The 25,490-nt window shown below is 48.3% G+C and overlaps 1 protein-coding gene across 1 annotated transcript in view; it reads left to right on the top strand.

The window, feature by feature from the left end:
- RCOR1 (REST corepressor 1) overlaps window positions 1-25,490 on the top strand; it is a 108,031-nt gene that overhangs the window by 73,297 nt on the left and 9,244 nt on the right. The window contains exons 4-8 of the mRNA XM_075532436.1: window positions 9,968-10,020; window positions 11,423-11,584; window positions 12,208-12,326; window positions 14,727-14,805; window positions 21,107-21,301. Of these exons, the coding sequence (XP_075388551.1) occupies window positions 9,968-10,020; window positions 11,423-11,584; window positions 12,208-12,326; window positions 14,727-14,805; window positions 21,107-21,301 (608 nt within the window). The remainder of the gene's footprint in view (window positions 1-9,967; window positions 10,021-11,422; window positions 11,585-12,207; window positions 12,327-14,726; window positions 14,806-21,106; window positions 21,302-25,490) is intronic.

The following is a 25,490-nucleotide window of genomic DNA, read 5'->3' on the forward strand; positions in this document are numbered from 1 at the left end:
TTTTTAGAGGCGCCCTGGGGAGACAGTGGCTGATATGGAGCTGCTAACCATAAGGCCCAGTGGGCTATAGAGATGGAAAGTCTCAGAAACCCACGGGGCGGCCTGTTCCCTTCTGGAGGGTCACTGAGAGTGAGAATGCACTTGACCACGGGGGGGGGGGGGTATTGCCACTTTCTATATACTCTGATTTTAAACACCAGTGGAGCGTACTTGTAATTTTTTCACAAGTTAAGCTGAGTTTTGATGTGTAAGGATACCATGATCCATTTTATACCTTAACTGACTTTTAGCCAAGACTTGAGTTGAACAGGGCAGGCGTTTGCAACGTGCTTTTACCAGGGGAGAAGCAAGCACCCTGCCCCCAGGTCTCCATGTTGTGCGCCTTCGTAGTTCTTTCTCTCTGGCTCTGAAGCAGTGGGAATTCGTGACCTGCGCAGTTCCTTCTTTTACTTTCCCCAGTCAAGCTGTAAGTCCCATGCAGCCAGAGACAGAGGCCAGTGGGAGTGGCAGGACTTGCAGTGGGGCGTGAAGCCCCTGCCAGCAGGCAGCCAGACTTGGCAGTGCCCTCCCTTCACCCCCTGGGCCCTCAGAGGGGGGGGGGTGAGTGGGACTGTCTTGTGTAACATGGCCTTCCTCTGTGTCTCCTTCACACATATGCATGTGCACACACATGCAGAACTGGGCAGGGTCTGAGATCGGGTTTCTGCATCTGGTCATCTAGGATTGGGAACTCTAAATTGGAATGCTGCATCAATGGTGTTAGAGGGCCGGGTTGGGGTCCTCGGGTTAATCAAGCGGTGTGGTCGTGAACCACTATCCCCACCTCTAGCTGAATATCCCGGACGTTTGGAAAGGAACTCGTTGTACTACTACATTACGTTTCTGTATTTGGACTTCCTACTCCTTTGCCCTGAATGTGGTTCAGCCTGCAAGTTCTGGGCAAAAACCAGGAAGGATTTTGACTTGAGATCCAGTCCTCTGCATAACAGGCTTCTGGAGGTTAGAGGGGAGTCAGCAATGCCTGTGTTCTGTACTCATTCTCTCCAGTTTAAGGAGCCACTGCCCTTGCTTTTTGAAGCTGATGAGTCATTTTGGGTGCCCCGTTGTCCTCATAGGGCCTCCAGCTCCAGCCTTGACTTGATTTGAAAGAGCTCCAAAGAGTGAGTGCGCCATGAATTGTGGGTGTTTTGAGGAGGGGAGGTGTCTAGTCAGTCCCCAGTCTCTGTACTACTGATTCCATACCAGCATATTCAGCCAGCGAAGATCGAACATATGCAAAGGGAAAAGGCAATGAAGTAGAGCCATCCCTCAGAGGCTCCGGGAAAACAGCGCTGTGCACACAGCATTTACCTTGCACTAAGTGTGACCAGTAATCTACAGATAATCCAACATGTATCATAGCTTGTGTACACAGAGCACACCATTCTGTACAGGGACCTGAGCATCCCTGGAGGGCCCTGGAACCCCAGAGATGATTCAAGGGCCACATGTTACCTATGCATCTTAACCTATGCATCTTAACTGTAAGAAAGGCACATGGACACTTCCTGCAGGGGCACACAGACAGTGCTGACGGGTAGAAGGGAGCAACACTATCAGCCTTTTTAGAGTGGGCTTTATTTAATTAATGCAGCGTATGAACACACACACACACGCGCACAGGTTCGAGTTTACCATTTAAAAGTGCTGAAAATTACATTGTGGAAATTGTCTGGAGGCCACATCTGACCTCATCCCTTGTGAGTAGTGAGAGAGGAGGAAGCAAGTCAACACCGGCCCAAGGCCCCTTTCTCTGAGGCAGAGGTCAGGCACACCGCAACCCCCAGGTTCCCCTCCTCTCTCTGATTCCACCCAGCCCTCCCACCACACTCAGAAGTACAGGGCTTTGTTTGGGAAGTTAATAGGTCCCAGGTCAGGAGGAGAAAGCTTTAAGGAGACAGTTCTCTTGTCTGCATTGCCTCATCTCCGTTATAGCAGCAGGTGCATCTCTCTCTGATCCTCTGCCATGCACCCTTAGTCTCTGCCCTGCTCAGGCAAGTATCACAAGTTCCTTTAATGCTGATAAATGCTCAAAGGGCATTCAGCTCATTCCTCCCATGGGCTGGAAAGCCTGCTAGCCCATCTCTTGGTCTCTACTGCTGCCACCCACTCCGTACCCCGTCTTTTCTCAGGGACCTGGGGCGAGCTCAGTTCTGTAGGTTTTTCTCTTTTTTTGATGGTGCTGGTAGTCTCAGTTACTGCTTCTGAGATGACCCACTCTACCCAGCAGGATGGGGAAACTGACCAGTCCCTAACTCAGGAGAGTCCCATTCACCCTGCTTGTCTGCTCCCAGTGCCATTTGTAACCATGTGGGGGTTACAAAGACTCAGTAGACATGTCATCTCTTCGCCACACACGTAACACACAAACCCTGGAAGAGACTTTTAAGACCACACGGTCGATCTGTTTGTTTACTGGTAAGTAAAAATAAGACATAGAGAGGGCATAGACAGATAGCACGCATCCAAGGGCACAGAACTCGATACTGGATGGAAGATACAGTGTGTGATTCAGGTGGAAAATGCCAGAAGCAGAATTGAAATGTGTATGGTGAAGTATTGTATTCATAATTCCTGAGGCCGTGACCCCGAGACCCTCTGAACACCCTATGCAGAATCCATCACTGGAAGCCACTCTGAAGAAAAGAGCAGGCCAGCTCCCAAAGCAGAGATTCACCCCTTGAAAAGTGCCTGTGGAGGCCCAAAAACAGTGCGTCTGACACACAGGGCCTCTAAAGCTTGCACGACAAGTGTGGAGGCTGCACAACGGCAGGAGCAAACCTAACCCAGTGCCACTGAGTTGATTCCAGCCGAAGGAAGATTGCTGTCTTCAAAGAACTGGTGGATGGTATTGAAAACTAAGGCCCACTGTCAGCCTGGCTAATGCTGGGCGCTGGGAGTCACTTGGCTGCTGCATAGGAGCACAGCACTGACCCCGCAGGTTTTTCTAGACCTGACCTTTGTGGAAGCAGAGTGCCAGACCTTGCCTCACAGAGCTCTGGTGGGCTCCAGCCAGCAAACTTCCAGTTAGCAGCTCTCAGCTTCCCGGGAGCAGCATCAGAAAGTTACTGGGTGCTGGCATACCTCTGTGTGACTGTGTGTTTTGTGGCTTCTTTGCAGCCCTTAAAGATAGGTTTGACGAAACAAGGTAATTATTAAGCGTTGTAATGCTTCTTAAATATAGTATCAAACTTGAACATGAACATCTTAGTGGAAAAATAGGTTTAAGGCACTCTGGTGGTGCCGTGAGTGTGGCATTGGGCCACTAACCAGAAAGTCAGTGGTTTAATTGTACCAGTCACTCCCCAAGGCTGTCTGCTTCCATGGTCATTGGGAGTTAGAATCCATTTAATTTAGGTAGTAGGCTTGGGATTGGTGCAGTGCTTGAGCACTTGGCTGCCAGCATGGCTCTGTGGTGAGCTACCTCTGTAAGGTTTACAGTTAAGAACATCCTATGGACATCTCTACTCTGTCCGGTGGGGTCCCTGCAACTCAGTGACCCCGTGGTACACAAAGACAAAGAGACTCAGAAAAAAAATCAGTGTTAACTGTAGTGCTTGCTTTGGCCACCAGGTGGCATCATTGTTTTACTTCCGTCATTTGAGTGGGTTTTGCTGTGCAGCTACCAGTGAGAACTCAGAACCAAGTGAGAGGAGATGCTGTTATATATGTTATGTTCGCACAGGAAATGCTGGCATGCTCAGTTTGAGTTACGAGAGCAAACAAACCGCACATGTTAGCATAATTTAACAAGCTGTGGCTCGGTCCTCCACTGCTCGGAATGGAACACGCAAGGTACTCTGCACCTCTGTGCAGGATGGAGGTGGAGGGAAGGTGAGCTGGCAGGGCAGTTTTCATGGCATTCTTCCCCGTCAACAGTTGGATTTGAACCTCGGACTCCTGGGTGTTGAGTTCATTGAGTTCAACTGTGAGGCTGAGCCCCAGGCCTACATCTGCCTTTAGCCCTCCACTTGCTCTTTCCTCGTTAACCATTAAGCTAGAGAGAGGGTGGTGATCAGTCTTGCCGACAGCCTGTCTCATGTTTCAATTGCCCTCTCTCCCTCTGTAAGGCCCATAGGTCAGACCAGCTACAGATATGGAGGTTCTGATGGGGTGGGGGTGGGGGGGGAAGCTGTGCAAGTTACCTAACTGCTTTGAGCTTCCCTTCTCCCATTTGGGGATAATAATAGAACCATTGAGGAGAATTAACACGATAATCCCTGGAAAGAGCTTAAGCCCATGGTTGGCACATAGTCAACTCAGCCCTGAACAGCATAGCTGTTGGAGCTCTAGGAAGCGCCCTGTGGCCCTCTCTGTGATGCCTGACAGGCTGCTTGCTTTCCCAGGCAGCCCCACCCTGACAAGGCTGGGCCCAGTACCACTGTTCTCATCCCCTACCTGAGCGCCATCGTAGCTAGTCTGAGAAATCAGTCAAGTTTTGGGTTTGGGCCTGGTGTTTATTGCCCAGGTTTGTATGTAGGCAGTAGAGTGTAATGGGTAGTTGACAAGGCTCTCAGACTTTTAAAAATCGCAACAGGAGCATGCATAGGCACGTGTGTTCACCTATGTGCTTTCCCCATGGCGAGTTCCTATCTCTTTAGAAACACTGGGCTTAAAATTGTGCTTATTGTATAATCAGTTAGGAATTTGTATCTGTATCCATCATAATTTAAGATTAAATATTGGCGTGACTGGAACTTCGAAGTTTTTAAACAGCAGTGAGCATATGTGATCACAGACTTGTCAGCAAAGTAGTTGACAGGTGACCCGAGGTGGACTCTGTGTCTGTGACAGGAAGACCATCATTAAATGGCACAAGGCAAGCCTTCCCCTTCTCTTACACAGGGGGCTCCCAGGGACTGCCCTGAGGGTGGACCGGCAGCTGGTTTGGGCACATGCCCAGGCCCATGGGTTTCCTGGCATTTCCTAAAGCAAAGCCACATGGACTTTGCTCATTGTGCCATCATGTCTCACCTGACGATCCTCTGGCTCACCAGGACACCATGCCTCCCAGATTGGGGTTACTAAATTGCATTGCCCCTGCCCCCCCTTTAAAAATTCATTATTAATTGGGAGCTAATACCTACATTATTTCATAGTTTAATCATGTTAAGCAATATTGTACAATTGCTACCACAATCAGCCCTTTTCGCTCCACTCCTCTCCCCCAGTTGTTACCTTTAGTCTTTGAAGTGAAATCAAGATTACTGTTCCCTGCCTCCCCTAAAGTGCAAACCAAACTCACTGCTTTGCAGTCTGTGTGGGCTGTGAGCTTGCAGTGCTCACCTGAAGAAGAGAAGGGAGAAAGGGGCAGTAGCTAGCCTGTTGAGGCTGGCTTTTACCCCCACTCTGTTGGGAGGCGTGGTTGAGGGTATTGGCTGAGTCGAAGCACACCTGGGTGATGTCCTGTGGCTGGTGCCCAGCATTGTGTGTGGGCCCAGGTTTAACTTCACCTTTGCCTAGGTGACTTGTGTCTCAGCATGCTCAGTTCTGGATTTTCCCATAGGTGTCTTAATTAGTGTGCCTGATTTCTTTCCAACTCCTTTATTGTGGCATAGACAGCTAATTTTTAGTTTAGCTCAGCCATTCGGGAAGACACCCCCCCCCTTTGTCTGTAATCTAACGACCTGTCAAAGGCAGTGACAAGAATGTGTTTGCAGATGATCACGGCCCTTCTGCAGGTCATAAGGCTTGCCACCTGTCTACTCGTTTCATCACAACCTTCAGCGCCCCTGTCGGGATGGCAGGAAGTAACCTCACCCCAAAGTAACTCCAACTGCGCCCCCAGTTTCTGGGTGAGCACCCAAAACGCCCATACAAGACTTCATATCTGAAGGCTACAGTTGTCTTGGACTCGTGGCCATGAGAATGGCAGCGGGTTCCAGCATGGCAGTCATCACCTCTGCCCCACAAGCCTGTGTCGCTGTCCCTGAAAGGAGACCAGAAGAAATGCAAAGACGCCTGTCACTGTCAGCAGCATCCGGTTGGAGACTTTGGGGACCATCAGCTGGGCAGAGTACGATGTAGGCAATGTCTACTGACACCAGACGCCCAGCATGCACGCTTGTGCTCATAGGTCACGTGAGGCTCTGGGACTGCGTGGCAGAAGTTTTGCTGCTGCCATTGTTGGCTCATTTTAATGACTATTAAGAGAAGCTTTGAAGGCCATGAGCAGACAGCTAGGCTAGTAAGCCAGCCTTCTCCAGACTGGATCCTTGGCCACCATAGATGGTCTCTTAGTTCCTCACCTAGAGTCATTGCCTGGCTCTCCTGGGCTGCCCTGTACCTGCAGGTCTCCTCCAGCAGGACCTCACAGAGCCTGAGAGACTCTGCTGTGGAGTAAAAGCAAGCGACAGGGTTAGAAATAATCCCCCGCCACTCCCACCCTTTTGTTATTTGCTGCTAGTTTCCAACTTTTGTAACAAACTGAGACCATTTTGTTTGTGATTAGGTGACTTCCAGGTAAGTTGGCCTTGGATGAGACTGGGGTGAAGTAGCCAGCAATTAGCAAGCATGGCCCCTATAAAAGCGCTGGAATAAAGACCACCCTGCTCCATAGGCGATCACTGTCTCAATGGGATTGGCTTTCTCTTTTGTTAATGGAAACATTCTTTTCCAGATTATTAGAATGCATCCTGATAGAAGTGCTTGAATTCTTGTTCACATTTGGTTTCTTTTTCTTGATTGTCAGTTATACTACAATTAAGATGATTGTTGTGGTAGAATTGAATATCATAGTGGAATTTCGAAGATCCGACTTTTAATTTATTAGATCTCTTCTGTTTGTGGTCAAGGAGTCTCAGGGTCGCCTTAATGGCTAAGCTCTCGGTGTTCTACCCAAAGGACTGACAGTGTGAACCCACCTAGAGACACCTTGGAAAATAGGCCTGGCAGTTTGCCCCCCAAGGTCCCAGCCATGAAGACCTGTAGCTAGCCCAATCAGCAGTGTGGGAGGCAAGGCAGCCAAGGGTTGGAATTGACTTGGTGGGCACCATTTTTGGATATTTTTTCCCCCTATCCATGTAACATAATGGCCCAAGGTCAGGAACAAACATCCAATTTATGGTGAAACTTGGGCGGATAAATGGTACTGATGCTTTATAAAAGTTGATGGGGGCAGTTACCCACCTCCAAAAAGAATCACCAATGAGCCCCTAATAAAATGATTTTTAAAAATTAAAAACAAAATAAATCACCAGTTTCCAAATGGATAATGCGTTTTGAGAAGACATGGGACAAGGTTGAAGATGAAACATGTGATAGCAGGCCAGCTACATCAGTGTGCAATAAACAATCTGTTTATGCTCCAATCGAAGAAAACTGAGTCTTAGCCGCTGAAACAGTAACTAACAGCATGAGCATCTTGATTGGTCCACTTTAAGCAAAAGTGAGACTCACTGGGAAATTAAAGGTGAGCAAACTTTCTGCTTGGTGGGTCCCAGCATACTGTACCTGATCAGCCACAGGCACAAGCAGAGCTCTCGGTGAAAATGTTAAACAAGTGGGATCAAGAAGATCTTCAAATGTTTCTGGGAGGAATTGCAGGGGGAGATGAAACATGACTTGATCGGTGTGATCTTGAAAAACAAGGCTCCCTAGCATGGGGTGGAAGAGTCTAGCGAGCATAGGGACCCAGGCAAGATCAAAGGTCTTGGCAACAATTTGGGGACTGCTCGAGACATTTTGCTTGTTAACTTTGCGGAGGGTGAACCCGAACATCTGCTTAGGAGCAGAGTGTTTTCCGAAGCTAGCCAGAGCTTTAGCAGAAGACTGCCCAGGAAAGCTTCCCTGGAGAGCCCGCCTTCACCACAGCCACACCTGCACACTCCTCCCATCAGACTGCCAGCTGTGTGGGTTTCAGCTGGGAATCATTAGGCATCCTCCCCACAGCCCTGAAGGGGCGCCTTCTGACTTCTTTTGGTTTCCTAAAAAGCACTAATGAAGCACTAGAGCCACTCATTCATTTATGCCACAAAATCTGGAGGGCAAACCGCTTTGCCAACTGACTGGAAGGGATCCATATTTGTACCCATTCCAAAGAAAGTTGGTCCTTTCTTTGTTTAAACTATGGGATGATAACACAGCTATCACATGCAAATGAAATGTTGCTGAAGATGATCCTACAACAGTTGCAGCAGTACATTGCCAGGTGCAGAGGTTCAGGCCAGATTAAAGGACACTGCTGCGTCAGATGGATGTTGGCTAAAGGTGGAGAATACCAGAGAGATGTTTACTTGTGTCTTACTGGGTATGCCAAGACATTCAACTGCGTGCTTCATAAACTGTGGATGACCTTGAGAAGAATAGTTCAGAACACTACATTGTACTCCTGAGGGACTTGTACATGGACCAAGACGCAGTTTGTGGGAACAGAACAAGGGAACACTGCATGGTTTAAAATAAGGAAAAGTGTACGTTAGGATTATATCCTCTCACCATACTTATTTAATCTGTGTTGAGCAAATCATCAGAAAAGCTGGCTTTTGTAAAGCCTGGCATCAGGATTGGAGAAGGCTTCTTAACCTGCAATATGCAGATGACAACCTTGCTTGCTGAAAGTAAGAAGGACTTGAAGCACTTGTTGATGAAGGTCAAGAATTGCAGCCTTTAGTGTGGATTACAACTCAATGTAAAGAAGACCTAAATGTTCACAACTGGACCTCACATCTTCAGCTTTCAACATGATAAATGGAAAATAGGTTGAAGTTGTCAAGGATTTTGTCTTGCTTGAATCCACAATCAATGCTCATGCAAGCAACAGTCAAGAGACCAAAGGATGTGTTGCATTAGGGTAAATCTGCTGCGGAAGACGTCTAGGGTGTGCCTGGCCCAAATCATGGTATTCTCCACTGCCTCCTATTCATGGGAAAGTTGGACTTTGAATAAGGAAGACCGAAGAAGTCTGTGTAGTTGAGTTGTGGTGCTGGAGAAGAATACTGAAAGTACCATGAAACTACTGAAAGGACAAACCGATTGACCTTGGAAGGGGTATGGCCAGAGTGCTCCCGAGAGTCAAGAATGGCGAGACTTCTTATATATTGTGGACATGTCAGGAGAGACCATTCCCCAGAGAAGGACTTCATGTTTGGTAAAGTAGAGGGGTAGGGGAGGAGAGGAAGGCCCCCAGCAAGATGGGCTGGCACCGTGCCTGTGACAGTGGGCTCAAGCATGGGGGTAGTTGTGAGGATGACACAGGACCGGGTGGTGTTTCGGGGTCACTGTGGGTTGGAACGGACTTGATGGCACCTCACCACCACCACAACAGCAGTAATCCTAGAAACATCACTAAGGGACCCCATTTTCCTTCAACTAATAATAGGGGGAGACGGTTGCACTGGCACGGTTAATCCCAGGACCCTCAGTTGGGAGGAGCCAATGGCTAGTGTCCTCTCCTTGTAAAAAAATGGTGTGGCCTTGATGGGAGCTTATGTTGAAGAGTAAGTATATGTTTCTTATTTTGTCTTTTGTTTCCACTTTTTCTCAAATTTTTCAGTGCCCCCTCATATATAATTTGGAATTCATTGCTAAGGTGGTTTTATACAAAAGGGTAGCTTGCTTGTTCTTCACACTCAGCTGGCACTAAAAATGAATCCCAATTTCATGTTTCTTTGGATTGAAAGTAATTCTTTGTTCCCAGTAATGCTGTTTGTTGTAGGAAATCGCAGTGAAGCCAAGTTGGTTTGTTGATTGGTTGCTTCAGAAGCGAGTGTAATTTGCCCCTCTGGCCAAAGTGAGAGTTTCTGATCAGAGTGCTCTTGGGGTTTTTTCTGTTCTATGCTTATTAGCCCAGTATGTGGCAGGTTTGGGAAGATGATGGGGTGTGGGGGGTGTGTAGTGTGGTGGTGTTGTGTGTGTGTCTTTCCCAGAAGGCTAAGGACGGACACTCTACACCTCCGTCTTTTGACTCATCCCACGTTTTGTTTTTCAGTGGACGAATACATTGCCATTGCTAAGGAGAAGCATGGGTACAACATGGAGCAGGTAATGACATGAGTTTTTATTGTTAAAAGTGGGTTTTATAGCCAACCTGTTTCATGTTTTTCTTCTTTATGTAGAGTAGTAATGCTTCCTAATGAGCCACGTTGGGGTGGTTACTAGTGATATAAGGAGCGTTTAGTGTGTAGCATTTCTCATTGGGCTATTAACCGCAAGGTCAGCAGTTCAAAACTACCAGCTGCTCTTCAAGAAAAATATTAGGCTCTCTGCTCTGCTCAAGGTTTACAGCCTCTGCCACCTACAGGAGTGCCTCTTCCCTGTCCTGTAGGGTCGTGTGAGTCGAAATGGACTTGGCGCAGGAGCTCCGGCCCTGCTTGCTGGGAGGAGAGTGGATGAGGGCTCTACATTGCTGCAGGTCCCAGCAGAGGGCAGTGACAGGTGTAGTGCCTTGTTCTGTCTCATCTCTACTGGACACAGGCCTGCCATACTTCTACTTGTGTGATCTCCCCACCCAACCAGGCTTATGATCATGTTGTTCTGAACCTCATTTCCGTTAGAAGACTCTGGCCGCATTGTTGAGTGTGGGAGCCTGTCGATGAGAAATCCACGAGAGGCTGTGTCTTTCTCCGTTAGACAGACTCTTAGCTGCAGCGCCGTTCCTCATGGTTATGACAAGTCCATGGGTTAGGGCATCGACCTCGGCCCTACAGCCTGTCTGCTGCTGCCCTCATGTACCTGTCCGAAGGACGGAGGGCCAGAGATTCTTGGTTAGCCCCAATTGTGCTCTCTCATTCATGCTTGGCCTTACTTTCAGTCATTCTGCCGTGGAGCAAGAGGCCATTCCCAGGGCCTTCCCAAGCAGACAGTGATGTTTCAAGTGCTGCCTCTGCCCCTGCCCCACCGGATTCTTAAATCCGGTTTAGAAAGTGTGGATATGGTGTGGGGGTGGGGAGGGCTGCAAAACACCTGTGGGAATTGATGGAAATGGGTTTTCAATGGCGTGAGAAATTTTCTTAGGATAGTGTGGCTGAATTATAATTCTTTTGTTACTCATTTGTTCCTGACCCATTTGTGTGTGTGTGTGTGTGTGTGTTTTCCTTTCTGAGCTTAAAAAAAAAAGTTTATATCTGAGGTGGATTTTTGTACTTTGTATTTCCTTTTACCAAAAAGGAGTCATACCATTGAGAACATCTGTCATTGACTTGGCCCTTTCATAGCAGAGGTTCTGGCGTGTGAGTGTGACAGGCAGAGGGGTCTGTAGCCACTGATTGGGGTTTGGCTGCTGACACTTGCCAGGAACTTGCCTGGCCCTTCTGTATTCTAATCTGAGAAATGGGCATGATGGAACTTACTTAGCTCACAGTGCTCGTGAAGTAGACAGACCGTGTAACCATGGCTGCCATTGAATGCCGGTCAAATACCAATGTCACTGGTTTCATTTTTACAGGCTCTTGGGATGCTGTTTTGGCATAAGCATAATATTGAAAAATCATTGGCTGATTTGCCCAACTTCACCCCCTTCCCAGATGAGTGGACAGTGGAGGATAAAGTCTTATTTGAGCAAGCCTTTAGTTTTCATGGGAAAACTTTTCATAGAATCCAACAAATGGTGAGTACAGAAGATCACCCCTTGCCCCTGCTCTGCTGACCTGCGAGCTGGGGGCTATATCCTCAAAGCCCAAGCAGGGCCCCAGCTATTCATAAAGCACAACCAGCTAAATGGAGCCCTAGTGGCTTAGTGAATTACATGTGGGACTGCTAACTGCAAGGTCAGCAGTTTGAAACAACCTGCCACCCCTAAGACAAAGATGAAGCTTTTTGTGCCTCCTATGCGTTACCGTCTGTGAAACCCCAGGGACGGTTCAACCCTGTCCTCTCGGGTGCCTATGGGTCAGAGCCATGGGCCCCTTCGAGTGAGAAAAGCAGCTCACTCTAGCCTGGCGGACCCTCTCATCCAAGCTTCCTGCCGTTTGCAGGAAGCACGCAAGTGAAGCATTTGGAGAGGAGAGGAGCGGAGACTGGCTCCTTTTGAGTTATAATTTGTGGCTGACGCAGCCCTGAAATGAACAGATGCAGAAAGCCTCTTTTACTTACAGAGGGCTGTGACTTGCTTCTGAGTGTCTGAGTGGCTGCCAGTCAGATAGCCTAACACATCCTGGGTTTTTCCAGACCAGCTTTAAATCTGGTTTAAAGAATTGGTGTGACCCTTTTCCCCCTTTATTTTGTCCTTAGCTTCCCGACAAATCCATCGCCAGCCTAGTGAAGTTCTACTACTCCTGGAAGAAGACCAGGACCAAGACCAGTGTGATGGACCGGCATGCCCGGAAGCAGAAGCGTGAGCGTGAGGAGAGGTTAGCGCAGGCTGGGGGCCACTAGAACCCTCAGCAAAGGTGGAATGACTGGGCTTCTCCCAGACTCGTCCTGGGGAACCACCTTTCCAAAATCCAGTCCTTGTGTCTGAGCTAGGCTAGGTCCCAAGGACCCCCTCTCTCCCTGGGCTGTCTCTGGTGGTCAGGGGCTCCCTTCACCGGAGTGCACAGCTCCAGGGGTCACTGGTGTGTCTCCTCCTAATCCAGAGGAACTGGTTCTTTCTAGGTTGGAATGTACCTGTCGTGTCTCAGACATGCCTAACATGTTTTCATGTTTGCCATTTAAAAAGAAAACCCGCAAAAACTGGCAGCCATTTATTCTTGGCCCACCCTGTGTTTCATTTCTGGGGAGGAAGAGGGGCCTGTGAGAACTCTGGTCAGTTGTTGGACAGTCTTTAAGGAGAGCTGACCCCCCTCCTGAGCGTCACTTTCTCATGGCCCCTCTCTCGACTTGGTCCAAACTCCGGCTGCACCGAGTAGTGGGAATCACTGAGCTCACGTTCCAAAGTGGGCTGGGGACCCTGCGTGGTGCAGTGGGCATGTCAAGACTTCGAAGTTTCTGCGTACACACTCACGGGCATGTGAGCCTACTACTGGCCCTTCGCCCTGACAGGTTTCCTTAGCTCGCCCATGACGATGCTGAAGCCAGAGGCAGGCTGATGCTGACCACCATACTGATCGGTGGGGGTGTAAGAGTGTGGGTGACTCAAAAAATGGTACTGTCCACCACATGGTCACACTGGTACTTTTATAAATAATAAGAGACTGGATGACAAGCTCAAGGCCCCTCATCTTCTCAGAACATTATTTTATGATCTCAGCAGTGTCACATGAGGATGGGTGGGAGACCTCAAGTCTCTGGGCCCCAATATAAAATGAAGAATACTGCTTTTTCTGTCTCTGAAAAGCTCTTTCGAACTTTCAGTGTTTAGCACAAATGTGCCTTGGTCTGCAGCCAGCCCCCTCTGGCGGTCTTTGGGAGTCAGCACATGGCCAACAGGGGCAATTCGGGTTTCTGCAACAACCTGTGATCGGTGGAAACTGTTTCTCTTTGCTCGTAATAGATGGAGTTTAATGTTTCTTATGAGTTGGCCCTGTTATTAGAAAGTGGCTCCAGTCTGCTAAGCAAAAGTCAGACTTAAATCAAGAACTCAGAATGGGCTTTGTTACAGCTCTTGCTGCCCAGGGGCTTACCTTTGCCGGGAACCCCTCCTCCTGGCACAGCACACACACCAGAAGGTACTCTCGGGGACAGAGCTCCCTGAGCCCAGACCTTTGTGTGCATGCTGTGCCCCAGGAGGGTGGGACAAGGAGGCAGGTGAGTGCCCAGGCTGGACTTGGCAGCCTGCGTGCCTGCCACTAGCACTTCCCACTTGTTTAAGCTGTCTGTGAGCTGACTTTGCAGGCAGCAGCTTCCGGGACCGTGGGCGGTCTTGTTTTTCAAGTAGAGTTCCTGCTTTGGGAGGGGGCGGGGGTGAGGGTGGGAGTGGTTAGTACGGCGTGGAAGGATGTAGTGTGTCTACAAGTATGTGAAGTGCCACACAAACGCCTGCTTGCACAGGCTCCTGTGGGGAGCCGTGTGTGGTCCTCCCTCGGTAGACAGCGACCCTTCTGAACATGGGCTTCCGCTCAGGCAAGTCTGTTTCCAGTGCGCTTGGGCTTCACCCTGACATTGCTTCTGTCTCAGGTACCACGGCCTGGCCCTCCAACAGATAATACTGGGGAAAGCAGCTATTTCTTTTCAACCTTGTGCACTTAAGAGTTCAGCACCTTGGTGTAGAAAACACTTTGGAAATACTAGGTACCCTAGACCTGGTTGGGGTAGTTCAAACCGTTTGCAACCCGTGGTCACCCCTTGCAGGAATAACGGTGGCTTGGCTCTCAGCAGTCCAATAACCTGTGCCAGTGTCCCCCGCTGGGTGAAGGTGGAGCATGGCTGTGAGACTGTTATAAACTGGCACAGCCCAACGCACAGAAATCCTGGGCACTTTAGGGGGAACCTTTGGGTGCTTCCCTGTGCCCAGGAGTCACCAGTGGGCAGCCCGCGACAACTCATGCTCCTTGGCCCGGTGAAGGCGCCGGCGGCGGCTTGTCGCCACCCGGCACGTGGAAGTGGCTCCCGGGAAGCAACAGGCTGCAAGCCACGCCGGGAACGCTCTGGGCCTTTCTCCATGGAGCGCTCGGGCTTCTTTGGGTTCTCGAGCAGGTCCTAACGGAGTCTGTCATAAAGCAAGAGTGGGCAAGGCGTGGACTTTGGAAAGTGTGGGTGGGATTCCGGTGTGAATTTCATGACATCTGCCATTAAAGCCGTTTTTGTGCTTGTATGTTTACAAAAAGAATTAGTGCAAAGTGATTTTTCAGTAACTTGTTCTTGTCTTCCAGTGAGGATGAACTGGAAGAAACAAATGGAAATAACCCCATTGACATTGAGGTTGATCAAAACAAGGAAAGCAAAAAGGAGGTATTTTCTTCTGCATTGTTTAGATGGTTACATTTTATTAGTAGTTCAATAAGTAAAGCATTCCTCTTTCTCCATCTGATTCATGTCTCAGTGCTGTCTGTGTAGGCATTGTGCTGTGACTTCTGAAACAATATTAACTTGGCTGTGAGCCCTTGGGGCGTGGGGGGAGTGCAGGTGGTTCCCTTACTCTGGGTTGGCAGTGCAAGGTCACCCTGAGGGACCTCAGAAGACAGGCCTGGCAATCTGCTGCCCCCAAACCAGTCCTGGGAAACACTGCCGCAGAGTTCTACTCTCACACGGTGGTTGGCCAGGAGCTGGAATCAACTCGACAGCAGCTGGATAAACTGTAGGATTAACCGTGTTATTTTCAGAAAAAAGATGAGGCTTTTCACTCCCTGAAAGAGTGACTGTCCCAGAAACCCATGGGACAATTCTTCCCTGTCCTGTAGGGTGCTTATGCGTACACATCAACTCAGTGGCAGTGAGTTTTTGAGACCACGTTAATTTGCCACGAACAAACAGTAACAGAAGCCGTAAAGGACAAAAGAGCATTGCTGACCAGGGAGTACATACATTGCCTGGGTAGGTGGCAGAGCTGCTGCTGCCAGCTCACTGGGTAGAAAGTGGTACTAGGGGACCCAGGCACCAGTGTCCCCAAGAGAACCCACCTGGTTCCTCTCGGGGCCTGCTGGGCACTGCACACTCTGGGTTGTGGCATGAATGTAGAGGCTGGTGGGTCCAGGCAGGCCTCCCAGTCCATGGACAGCAGTGCAGGGCAGATGGAAGCCAGGTCCATCCCCACCACAGGGAAGTTGTCTTCCCTCACATCAGGAACATCTTCCTGCCAAGGAGATTTTAAAACGTGTTTATTATTTTGATGATAATGGTAATATACACAGAAAAACTTAGACCACATCAACCCTTTCTACACATACCAAGAGCCAAACTCCCTGCCATCAATTGGACTCGCACGCACGGTGACTCTAGAGGACAGGGCAGAACTACCCCTGTGACTTTATGAAACTGTAAAACTCTGTGGAAGTAGAAAACCTCATCTTTCACCCTGGGAACAGCTGGTGCCTTCAAACTGCTGATTTGTGGTTAGCCCAGCCCGTAACATCCTACACCACCAGGGCTCCCTCTCCACGTACAGTGCACGGCTAGTGAGCTGTGCGCTTTCGCCCCCTCCCCTTAAGGTAAGCTCACTGCTGCCCCCTAAGGGTCCTGTCTAATCTTTCAAGGTGTTTTCAAGGTTCAGTCCCATAGAGCTGTAATGTTTGTTTTCAGAAAGACTTTAGGGATAATTTTGGTTTAGATTTTTTAAATTACCCAGAAGTTCATTTAGCTTCCGTGGCTCAACAAAGTTGACGGGGGTGGGGGCAGCCTGTGAGAATTAGACGTGCTCTTCTCCGTACCCTCCTCCCCACTTGATTCGGAGTCTTCTGTAGAATCTTTGATCAGAATGTTCAGTCAGGGCAGCCAAACACTGACCAGCTCTTCTGCTGGTCCCATGCGAAGGAGGCAGGTGTTCCGGGAGGCGATTGGCCCGACACGCCTTCCGGTGAGATGTTTAAGCTCCAGTTCTAGGGGTGCAGGTCCGTCTGACTCTTTCATTTGTTTGTATTGATCTCTTTCTGAAGATGGTCTGTAGTTTCAATAAAATTCTACAGGGTTCTTAGTCCTACAGAGTGTGAGAACAGGAAGGGACAATGGACCTAAATCTACTTAAACTCTAAAATTATGTCAATCGTAGCAATTTTATAGGCACATTAGGAACAAGAAGAAAATAAGATTGCTATTGCTCGTCACCGTCAGGGTGGCTCTTTGCACAGCTTCCTTTGTAAAATGTACAGACTCGTGCACAACATTCTGACGCCATCCTCATGTCTTAAATAGTAAGTGGGAGCTTATATTTTGTAACTTTTAAGGATTGACTGTGTTGAATGGCTTTTTCTGTAGCTGCGTGTGATTCCATTGTAGCGATCCGACATATACTGTAGTTGGCTTCTGTGCCCCACAGCCCCTCCCATCACCCCCTTTGTGCTGCTATAAACAGCACTGAAATGGAATCCTGTCACTAACTGGTGGCATACTTAGTTTTTTCCAATAGAATTCCTTTTCGGAAGTTGACTAGTTGGATCTCAGTGTTGTATATTCATTTGAAAAGTCTTGGGCTTTTTCTCTTTTTAAAAAAATGCAATACCGCCCCATCAGAGGCTGGCGACCTGTGCACAGCACACATGACATTGGTTTGTGGTGTAGTTTTTGGTTGCTGTCGAGTCAGCTCCAACTTGTGGCAACCGTAAGTACATCCAACAACAGAACTTTGTCCAGCCCTGTCCTCTGCATGATCTTGGGAATGTTGTGATCATTGCTCGGAGTCTCCGTGGCTGTGTGTCAGTCCCTCTCAGAATGATTTCTTGGTTTTTGCTGACCCTCTCTACCAAACTTGATGACATTTTCTAGCCATCAGTCTTTCTGGATGACATGGCCGCGGCCCACCATCCTTGTTTTTAAGGAGCACTCTGGTGGGTTTCTTCTGAAGCGGTCGGGTTTGCCCTGCAGGAAGCCATGGTCAGTGCTCGTTGCCTTCTCTGTTCACTGTTCCCATGCGTGTGAAGAGATCAGAAGACCAGGACTTGGTTCAGCTGCACAGGAGTTATCAAAGGGACATCTTTGCTTGTTCACATTTATTTCCTACTGTAACACCCCCCTTGATTTCTTCCAGCCGCTTCCCTGGGGAGCAGGTTGTCGATTCACGTAGAGCGAGACTGAAAGTTCACCCCACCCCCTTTTACCATGATGTTGTATATTGGTCCTGTTTTGAGGAGTTTTGTTCACATTCAGGAATGATCCGTACCAACCAAAAGCTATAGTGCTTGACTTCAATCAGTAAGTGCTGCAAGCCATTTTCAGCCAGCCAGACTGTTTTCTGCATATCACAGTTGTTAACGAGTCATCCTCTAGTCCTTATCCTAGTTCTTTATGTGACCCAGTCCCTTGGATGATTTGTACAGGTTGAATAATTACGGTAAAAGGGTACAACCTTGGCAAACACCTTTTACAATTCTGAACCTCACAGTACTTCCTTAATTATTAAAATTACTGCCTCTTGATCCAGGATCAGATTCTTCATGACTACAGTTAAGTGCTTATCATATCTATAACTTGTTGTGATCCATCCACACAATCAAATGCCTTTGTATAGTTGATCAAATACCAGGAGGTGGGCATTAAAAAGTTTATAGGTCAATGGAGGTTTCCCACCACCTTTCCGAAGCTCCTTCATACAAGTGAACATCTCTGGTTACCAGTCTCTGCTTTGAGCCAAAATCCATCTCACATCCATATTGAAAAGTGCCCCTCCTTCCATGCCCTCTGTGGTCTGCCTTGAGTTTGGACAATTCCCTGTCAATGCAGGACTGCAACTCTCTTTGGATGACCTTCCACAGACTTTTGCTTATGTGTGATATTAATGATTGTGCTTGATCGTTTCCACCTTCTGGTGGGTCGTCTCTCTGGAACAGGAAGAGACGTGCATCTCCTCCAGATGGCAGTCTTGGGAATGTACCGGCAGAGGTGGTGAGCGCCCAGTGTGCATCCGCTTGCTGAAACATCCCAGCTGCTCTTCCCTCTGTTCCCAAAGCCTGGATCTTTGTGCAGCTGGGACGTCTTCCTTCTCTGCCAGGTCTTTATCATATACCACCGCCTGAAATGGCTGAAAATGCTGAAAGTGGACTCATGTCCTTCACTGTGTTGTCTTTTACCAATAGTATCCTTCATTAACGCAAGCCGGAGGCTTGACTTTTCTCTTCAGTTCTTTGAGCCCCAGTCGTTTCTTCTCCCTTGGTCTTCTAACAAGTCTCGTACATTTCATCATCATTTTTGGCCATGTCTTCTTGAGCCACTTTTTGAAATCTCCTTCAGCAGTGGTTCTCAACCTGTGGGTTGTGACCCCTTTGGGGGTCAAGCGACCCTTTCACAGGGGTCCTCCAAGTCATCACAGTAGCAAAATTACAGTGATGAAATAGCAATGAAAATAATGTTTTGGTTGGGGGTCTCCACAACATGAGGAACTGGATTAAAGGGTCGGCATTAGGAAGGTTGAGAACCACTGCCCTACAGGCATTATCTCGGAGATCCTGCTGCGGGTTCGGTTCCAGGTCACTGAACAAAAGCGAGGCTTGCAGATGTTTTTGGTTCCCAGTGCATTTAAAGTCTAGGCTTCCTTGGTCTGTCCTGTGGAAGTGTACAGTAGCACTGTGGAAGCGTCTACAGTCTCGTGAGAGGGACCGAAACGTGACACAACTCTGACCTCAGCCCCTGCTGTGGGAAAGGGGCGGCCACAGGCCTGCTCCAAGCCTTCAGATGACCTGCGGCAGACACACCATCCGGTGAAGCATGCTAAAGTGAGGTCTGTCTACGTTCAGCTTGCTCACTTCACTATCGCTCTGGAGAGCATGCTCCAAAGTCTCTTTTAACACCCATTGTCGTCCTGTCCTTTTTCTTGTCTTTTTAATGATCTTCCACTTGGTTCAAATCTAGTGCCCTTGTTGGCTCCCCACAACCTTGCTGGTCACTAGTGTTCGCTGTGTCACATCAATTCCTGATATGTCTCTGGGCTCAGGTTGGTTCCAACTCAAGAGACCTGTGTGCAGCAGAACAAAGCCCAGCCAGTCCTGCCTGCAGCCCCCACAGCGCTGCTATGCTTGAACCCACGGCTGCAGCCACCTGCCTGTCCATCGCATCCAGTGTCTTTGCCTTTTTTGATGAGCACCCCACTCTTTTAAGCTTAGGAAAGATGTTTGGCTCTTTTGGACTAGCTTTGATTTTCTCCAGCTTCAGCTTGAGCTTGCACATGAGGAACTGAAGATGTCTTCCACAGTCTGTCAGTCCCTGGCTGTGTGCGACTCAGCTGACTATCCCGAGCTGCTCCATTCTCTTTCCACAGGTGTAGTTGACTTGATTCCCATGTAATCCATCCGGTGAGGTCACATGCTGAGTTTTTTATTGTATTGTTGGTGAAGTATTCCCACTGATTAAGTTGTTGGTCTTAACAGCTCTGTCATGCCGTCTTTGACATCATTTCTGTCACCAGACATACTTTGTAACTTCCAAACCCTCTGTTTTCAGTCACTGGGGCTATCAGTGCATGTTGAGTGCACTCAGAGTTTAGCATAAGTAGATTTTGGGGAAATCAAGTCATAGTTGCACAGCTTTTAGTGCATTTTTGTTTTGATGCATTGTTACTTATTATGTTCCTTCAATATTACACTTACTTTAAATGAAAGAGGAAAGGCTTGACATTATACCCATTTCTGCAATGATTCTATATGTATAAATTTCTAATTAAAAATAAAAATTGTTGACTTAGTTTAACTAGTATGCTTATTAAAGAAATATGGTTGATAGATGATCTGTGTTAATGTAGTGCTATATAGAACCTAATTTATTGCTTACTAATATTTTTGTATTTTGTTTATTGCCCCTTGTTCAAGAAATTTGTCACTATAATCCTGGATTGCATTGTCTTTTTATCTCTTTTTTTTTAAATGCGAAACTGAAAAACTGAACCTATTTTCAACTGTATCATCAAGTGTTGGTGCAAGATGAGATTGTAAACAAAACAAACATCTTGTTCTTAAAATGGTTACCAGTAACACTTAATTATTTCCTTCCCAAGAATTTTACTGCATTTTATTTCAAAGTTTGGCTTTTAGAGAAAACATTACTCCAAAAAAGTGAATAGCAATTATCTACTTAAAATGAAATGCAAGTACGCATCTTTTAAAGCAAGTGGTATATGTTGCTCTAGAAGTTAAGCGTGACCCAGAAAGATCATGTGAAAAATCCTGATGTCACGTCCGAGTTTATGTTTCTTACAAGTCATTTCTAGATGTGTTACTGTGGACCTTTCTGCACCTGCAGAAACATACGTTTCCATTTTTGACACTGCGTCCATCTGTGTTTGCAGGGACTGTGAGGAAACACAGTTCCTCCCTATTCTTACACACGGTGAAATCCGTGCAGCACCACACACCTCCACGTAGGGTCGGGTCCCCGCCCCCTGCATTGCTGCAGAGAGCCCAGGACGCTTGTGACTGCTTGAGAGCGCTCTTACTGTAAGAGGCTTACAGCAGGAGAGTAAGCATGCAGTCTGAGAAGGCCGTGGAGGCCACTTTGAAATGGTTGGTCCCAGTGCAACGGCCAGCCAGTTGCCTGTTTGCTGGTGATCAGAATGGTGTGGTCTTTGTCTGCCATCGCTAGTGTCTCATCAGTCAACTGTGTGTGTGTCATGCAGGTGCCCCCAACTGAGACAGTTCCTCAGGTCAAAAAAGAAAAACATAGCACACAAGCTAAAAACCGAGCAAAAAGGAAACCTCCCAAAGGAATGTTCCTCTCTCAGGAAGATGTGGAGGCTGTGTCGGCTAATGCCACAGCTGCGACCACGGTGCTGAGACAGCTTGACATGGAACTGGTCTCCATCAAGCGCCAGGTAGGCTCTGGTCAACCCCTCCTTGGCTACAGTTGTCTTCTTGGCTGTGGAGGGGTTTTTATTTATGTAACTGGGGTGGGGCTGGGGGACAGTTCTTATTCCCCAGTACTCCACTCTGTTTCTGAGGAACCCACTGTGAGACTGGGGACAGGCCCTGGGTTTTGTTTCTAAATTAACCTTTAAGTGGAAGTATTTTATATACACAACGGGACTCCAAAAAGCTCATGGGAATATTCCCTACATTCTATCTTCTCAAACTTTTTAAAGTCCCCTCATAGGATTCAAGACAGTTTGACAGAGTGGCTATATCCCAGTAACGCTGTGCAAATCCAGAAATGGGCCCCTGCCAATTCCTGCTCTCCTCTAGAAATGCAGCACTGCGCCAGAGGCTTACCTGCCCCTCCCTCTCACCCTCCTCTACTCTTCATGCCAAAGCCAAGCCACTTACCTCTGAGTCCCTTCCAATGAGTAAAGGGAGCCTTTGTAGAAATGGCCAATTACCTGTACCCATTTGTATAATTATACACTGCTGCTGAAAATTCAAGCCAGGGCCTAGTACTGTCCACTCACTCATTTGTGTTCTCTCTCCCTCCTCCTCCATGGAATTCAAAGCAAATTGTGGGTTGGTGGTTCGGTTCATTGTTGGGTTTTACCACTTTTGACTTTCTGGCTGGTCTGCCCAGTTCCCTGGGTAGCTGCCCTTTCACTGGGACCTGTGTCTCTGCCTCCCTCAGGCTTCAGGAGGTACAGAATCTAGCAACCTTCTTTCTTATCTGGGCTGCCGGCCCAGCTGCAGTCAAATCTGCAGAAGCATGCTTAAGCTTTTTGGGCCTCTTGAAAGGCCTGCCCATCTCCCAGGACAGATGGGCCCGGTTTCCTTGCCATCCACGTGGGAAGAGCTTGGTGAGGATGTGCACTCTGGCTCACTGTCCACCTGCCTCATTCCCTCTCTTCTGCTGAGTGAGCCTCCTGAGGCTTGTTGGGAGGCACTAACATGTTGAGGTCAACCCCTTCATCACGACGCTGCAGCATGGACCGCAAGAGCCTTGGTTTCTCTGAGCAGGGTCAAACGCAGATGTTTTCTGTTGGAAGCTAGCCCTATTCAGGGTTTACAGGAATGAAGCAGGGTGTGGGGCTTGCTGATGAAGAGATGAGAGAATTTTGTATAGCCTCGGGACTATGCTCACTGCCAGGTGCACTTCTAGACTCAAAATGACCAGTGCTTGCACCAGGGCCATTTTAATCTGGACGCCCCCAGTTTGGGGAGTGTTAGAAGGTGTGACCTGAAGCTACTATAGCAAGCCTGTTCACAAGCGCCTAAACAGTTAAGTTTGCTTTTCTCAGCTAAGATGAAATACACTCAGCTGTCACTGTCAGCCTAAGTCTGTGTGCCCAGTGGTGAGCTCTGAGGCCCAGCTCCCAGTTTTCCACTCCTGTGACTGCTGCCGCCTCTTTGAAGCTGCGGAAGCCCATTCACAGCCTGCACACCTGCATCTGGGCAGTCTGAAGGGGTGGTGGAGCAGGAAAAGCAGCCGTTGAACCCAAAGCTCCATCTCTAGAGGAGGCATAGAGGAACGTTGGAGGTATCAGCCAGCAAACGGGCCTACTGCACTGGGTCTCAGAGTGTCAAGCACAAGGCCTGCACTTAGGAAAGGGAATAAAGAAGAGTGTCGGCTTGGGCAGCCTGCACCTGGGGACAGCAGCAAGCAGGTAGTTTCCTGGTTTTTTTCCTGGCTAAATGCCACTGGGTCTTCCTTGCGAGTTGGCTGGATGTTGGCCCCTCGACCCTTATGCACGCTTGGAGTGATACTGGATCTTTCTGATGTGGAAAAGCACAACAGGAAGAAGTGCAGTACAGGCTGATGAGAACGTCACAGCTAGTGTTGGGTTCAGAGTCAGTAGATGCTTGGCCTCGTGGCCATTCCTTAATCTCTGAGCTGCTTGACTGCTTTGAAGCAAAAATTGCATGTGTGCTCAGTGTTTGGAGAGAGTGTGTTTGGGTGTCATTCACCGGCGGGGGAAATCCTTGCACTGTGCCTTCCTGGTCAGTGAGTGGCCGGGCCTACCCGCCTACGATGCACTTGGCATCTAAGCACTGGCTCATTGCTTGAGGCGAACTTTTGGCCCTCAGGGCATTCAGGGATCGTAGTTTGACCATTTTGCAAAATCTTGTGAGCTGTTGGTAACCAAAGGAGCGCTCAACGATAATCCCCCAGCTGTGCCAGCCAGGCCCCGGGCCACATGACGACTGTTCAGACGTCAATGGAGGTGAGTGGAATCTGGAAAAAGGAGTTTCTGTGCCACACGTCTCAAGTGCTCAGTAGCAACACGTGGCCTCTGCTCTGAGGGGAGTTCATTCTGAGTTACAGTGACCCCCATGCACAGCAGAGCAAAGCACCGCCCAGGCGCCACCTTCTGCCGAATGGGTATGTTTGAGCCATCCTTGCAGCCACGGTGTTGGTCTGTCTCATTGAGGGCCTTCCTCTTTTCCGCTGACCCTCTGCTTTACCAAGCAAGAGTCCTTTTGCGGGGACTATCCTCTCTCTTGATGATATGTCCAAAAGGCCAAAGATGACATCCCACCATCCTTGCCTCTAAGAAGCATTCTGACTGTCCTTCTTTCAAGACATTAGATTTGTTTGTTCTTCTGGCAGCCCATGGTCCTTTGAATATTCTTGGACAAAACAATAATTCCGATACATCTATTTGTCGGTCCTCCTGATCCGTTGTCCAGCTTTCACGTGCATACAAGACCATTGAAATACCAGGGCTCGTGTCAGGCCCACCTTTGTCTTTAATGGACCATCCTTACTCTTCAACACGTTCACGAGGTGTCAGGCAGCAGATTTACCTAGTGCAACCTGTCATTGGATTTTATGGCTGCTGCTTCCATGAGAATTGATTCTGGATTCAATCTTTTCGCTGTTGATTGTGATGCTACCGGCGGGTCCAGTTGTGAGGGTGCAGTTTTCTGTCCATTGAGCTGTCATCCATTCTGAAGGCATTGGCCTTTGGTCTTCTTCTGCAGGTGCTTTGAGTCCTCACTTTCAGCTGGCAAGGTTGTGCCACCTACAATTGCGGGTGGCTCTTGAGCCTTCCTCCAATCCTGCTGCTTCACTCTTCTTCACGGAGGCCACCTTCTGGGATTGTGTCTAAGCGCCCAGGTTGACTGGTTGAATAGTACGGTGAAGGAGATGGAGATAGCCCTGGCACATACCACGCCTGGTTCCAACCTGTTCAGTTCGAAGGACTGCCCCTTGTCTAATATACAGGTCCTGCCTGTCTTTCTGACAGCTCCTTGATGATGTGCTGCTGTGAGCATATTTGAATTATCTTCAGCAAACTGTCACTTGCAATTGATAGTAGTGATACTGTTTGATAATGTTTGCTGTTTGCTGGGTCACTTTCTTTGGAATGGGCGTAAATAGGGATCTCTTTCCAGTTAGTTGGCTGGGTACTTCTCTTTGCGATGTCTTGGCATAAACAGGTGTGTGCTCTCAGGGCTTCGTTAGCTTGTTGAAACATACCAAGTGGTGTTCTGTTAATCACTGGGTGGGCGAACAGTTGCTTTTTCACTAATGCCTTCAGCGCAGCTTAGGCTTCTTCCTTCGGTGCCACTGGTTCTTGATCATCTGCCACCTCTTTTTTTTTTTTTTAAACGTTTTATTAGGGGCTCATACAACTCTTTTCACAGTCCATACATATACATACATCAATTGTATAAAGCACATCTGTACATTCTTTGCCCTAATCATTTTCTTTTCTTTCTTTCTTTTTTTTTTCCCTTTTCTTTTTTTACATTTTATTAGGGACTCATACAACTCTTATCACCATCCATACATATACATACATCAATTGTATAAAGCACATCCATACATTCCCTGCCCCAATCATTCTCAAAGCATTTGCTCTCCACTTGAGCCCTCTGCATCAGGTCCTCTTCCCCTCCCCCCTCCCTCCCCACTCCCCCCTCCCTCATGTGCCCTTTGTAATCTGTACATCGTTATTTTGTCATATCTTGCTCTATCTGGAGTCTCCCTTCCCCCCCTTCTCTGCCGTCCCTCTCCCAGGGAGGAGGTCACATGTGGATCCCTGTAATCAGTTCCCCCTTTCCAACCCACTCACCCTACACTCTCCCAGCATCGCCCCTCACACCCTTGGTCCTGAAGGTATCATCCACCTGGATTCC

The sequence above is a fragment of the Tenrec ecaudatus genome, chromosome 14 (genome assembly GCF_050624435.1).
Source record: "Tenrec ecaudatus isolate mTenEca1 chromosome 14, mTenEca1.hap1, whole genome shotgun sequence".
In the NCBI taxonomy this organism is placed as follows: Eukaryota; Metazoa; Chordata; class Mammalia; order Afrosoricida; family Tenrecidae; genus Tenrec; species Tenrec ecaudatus.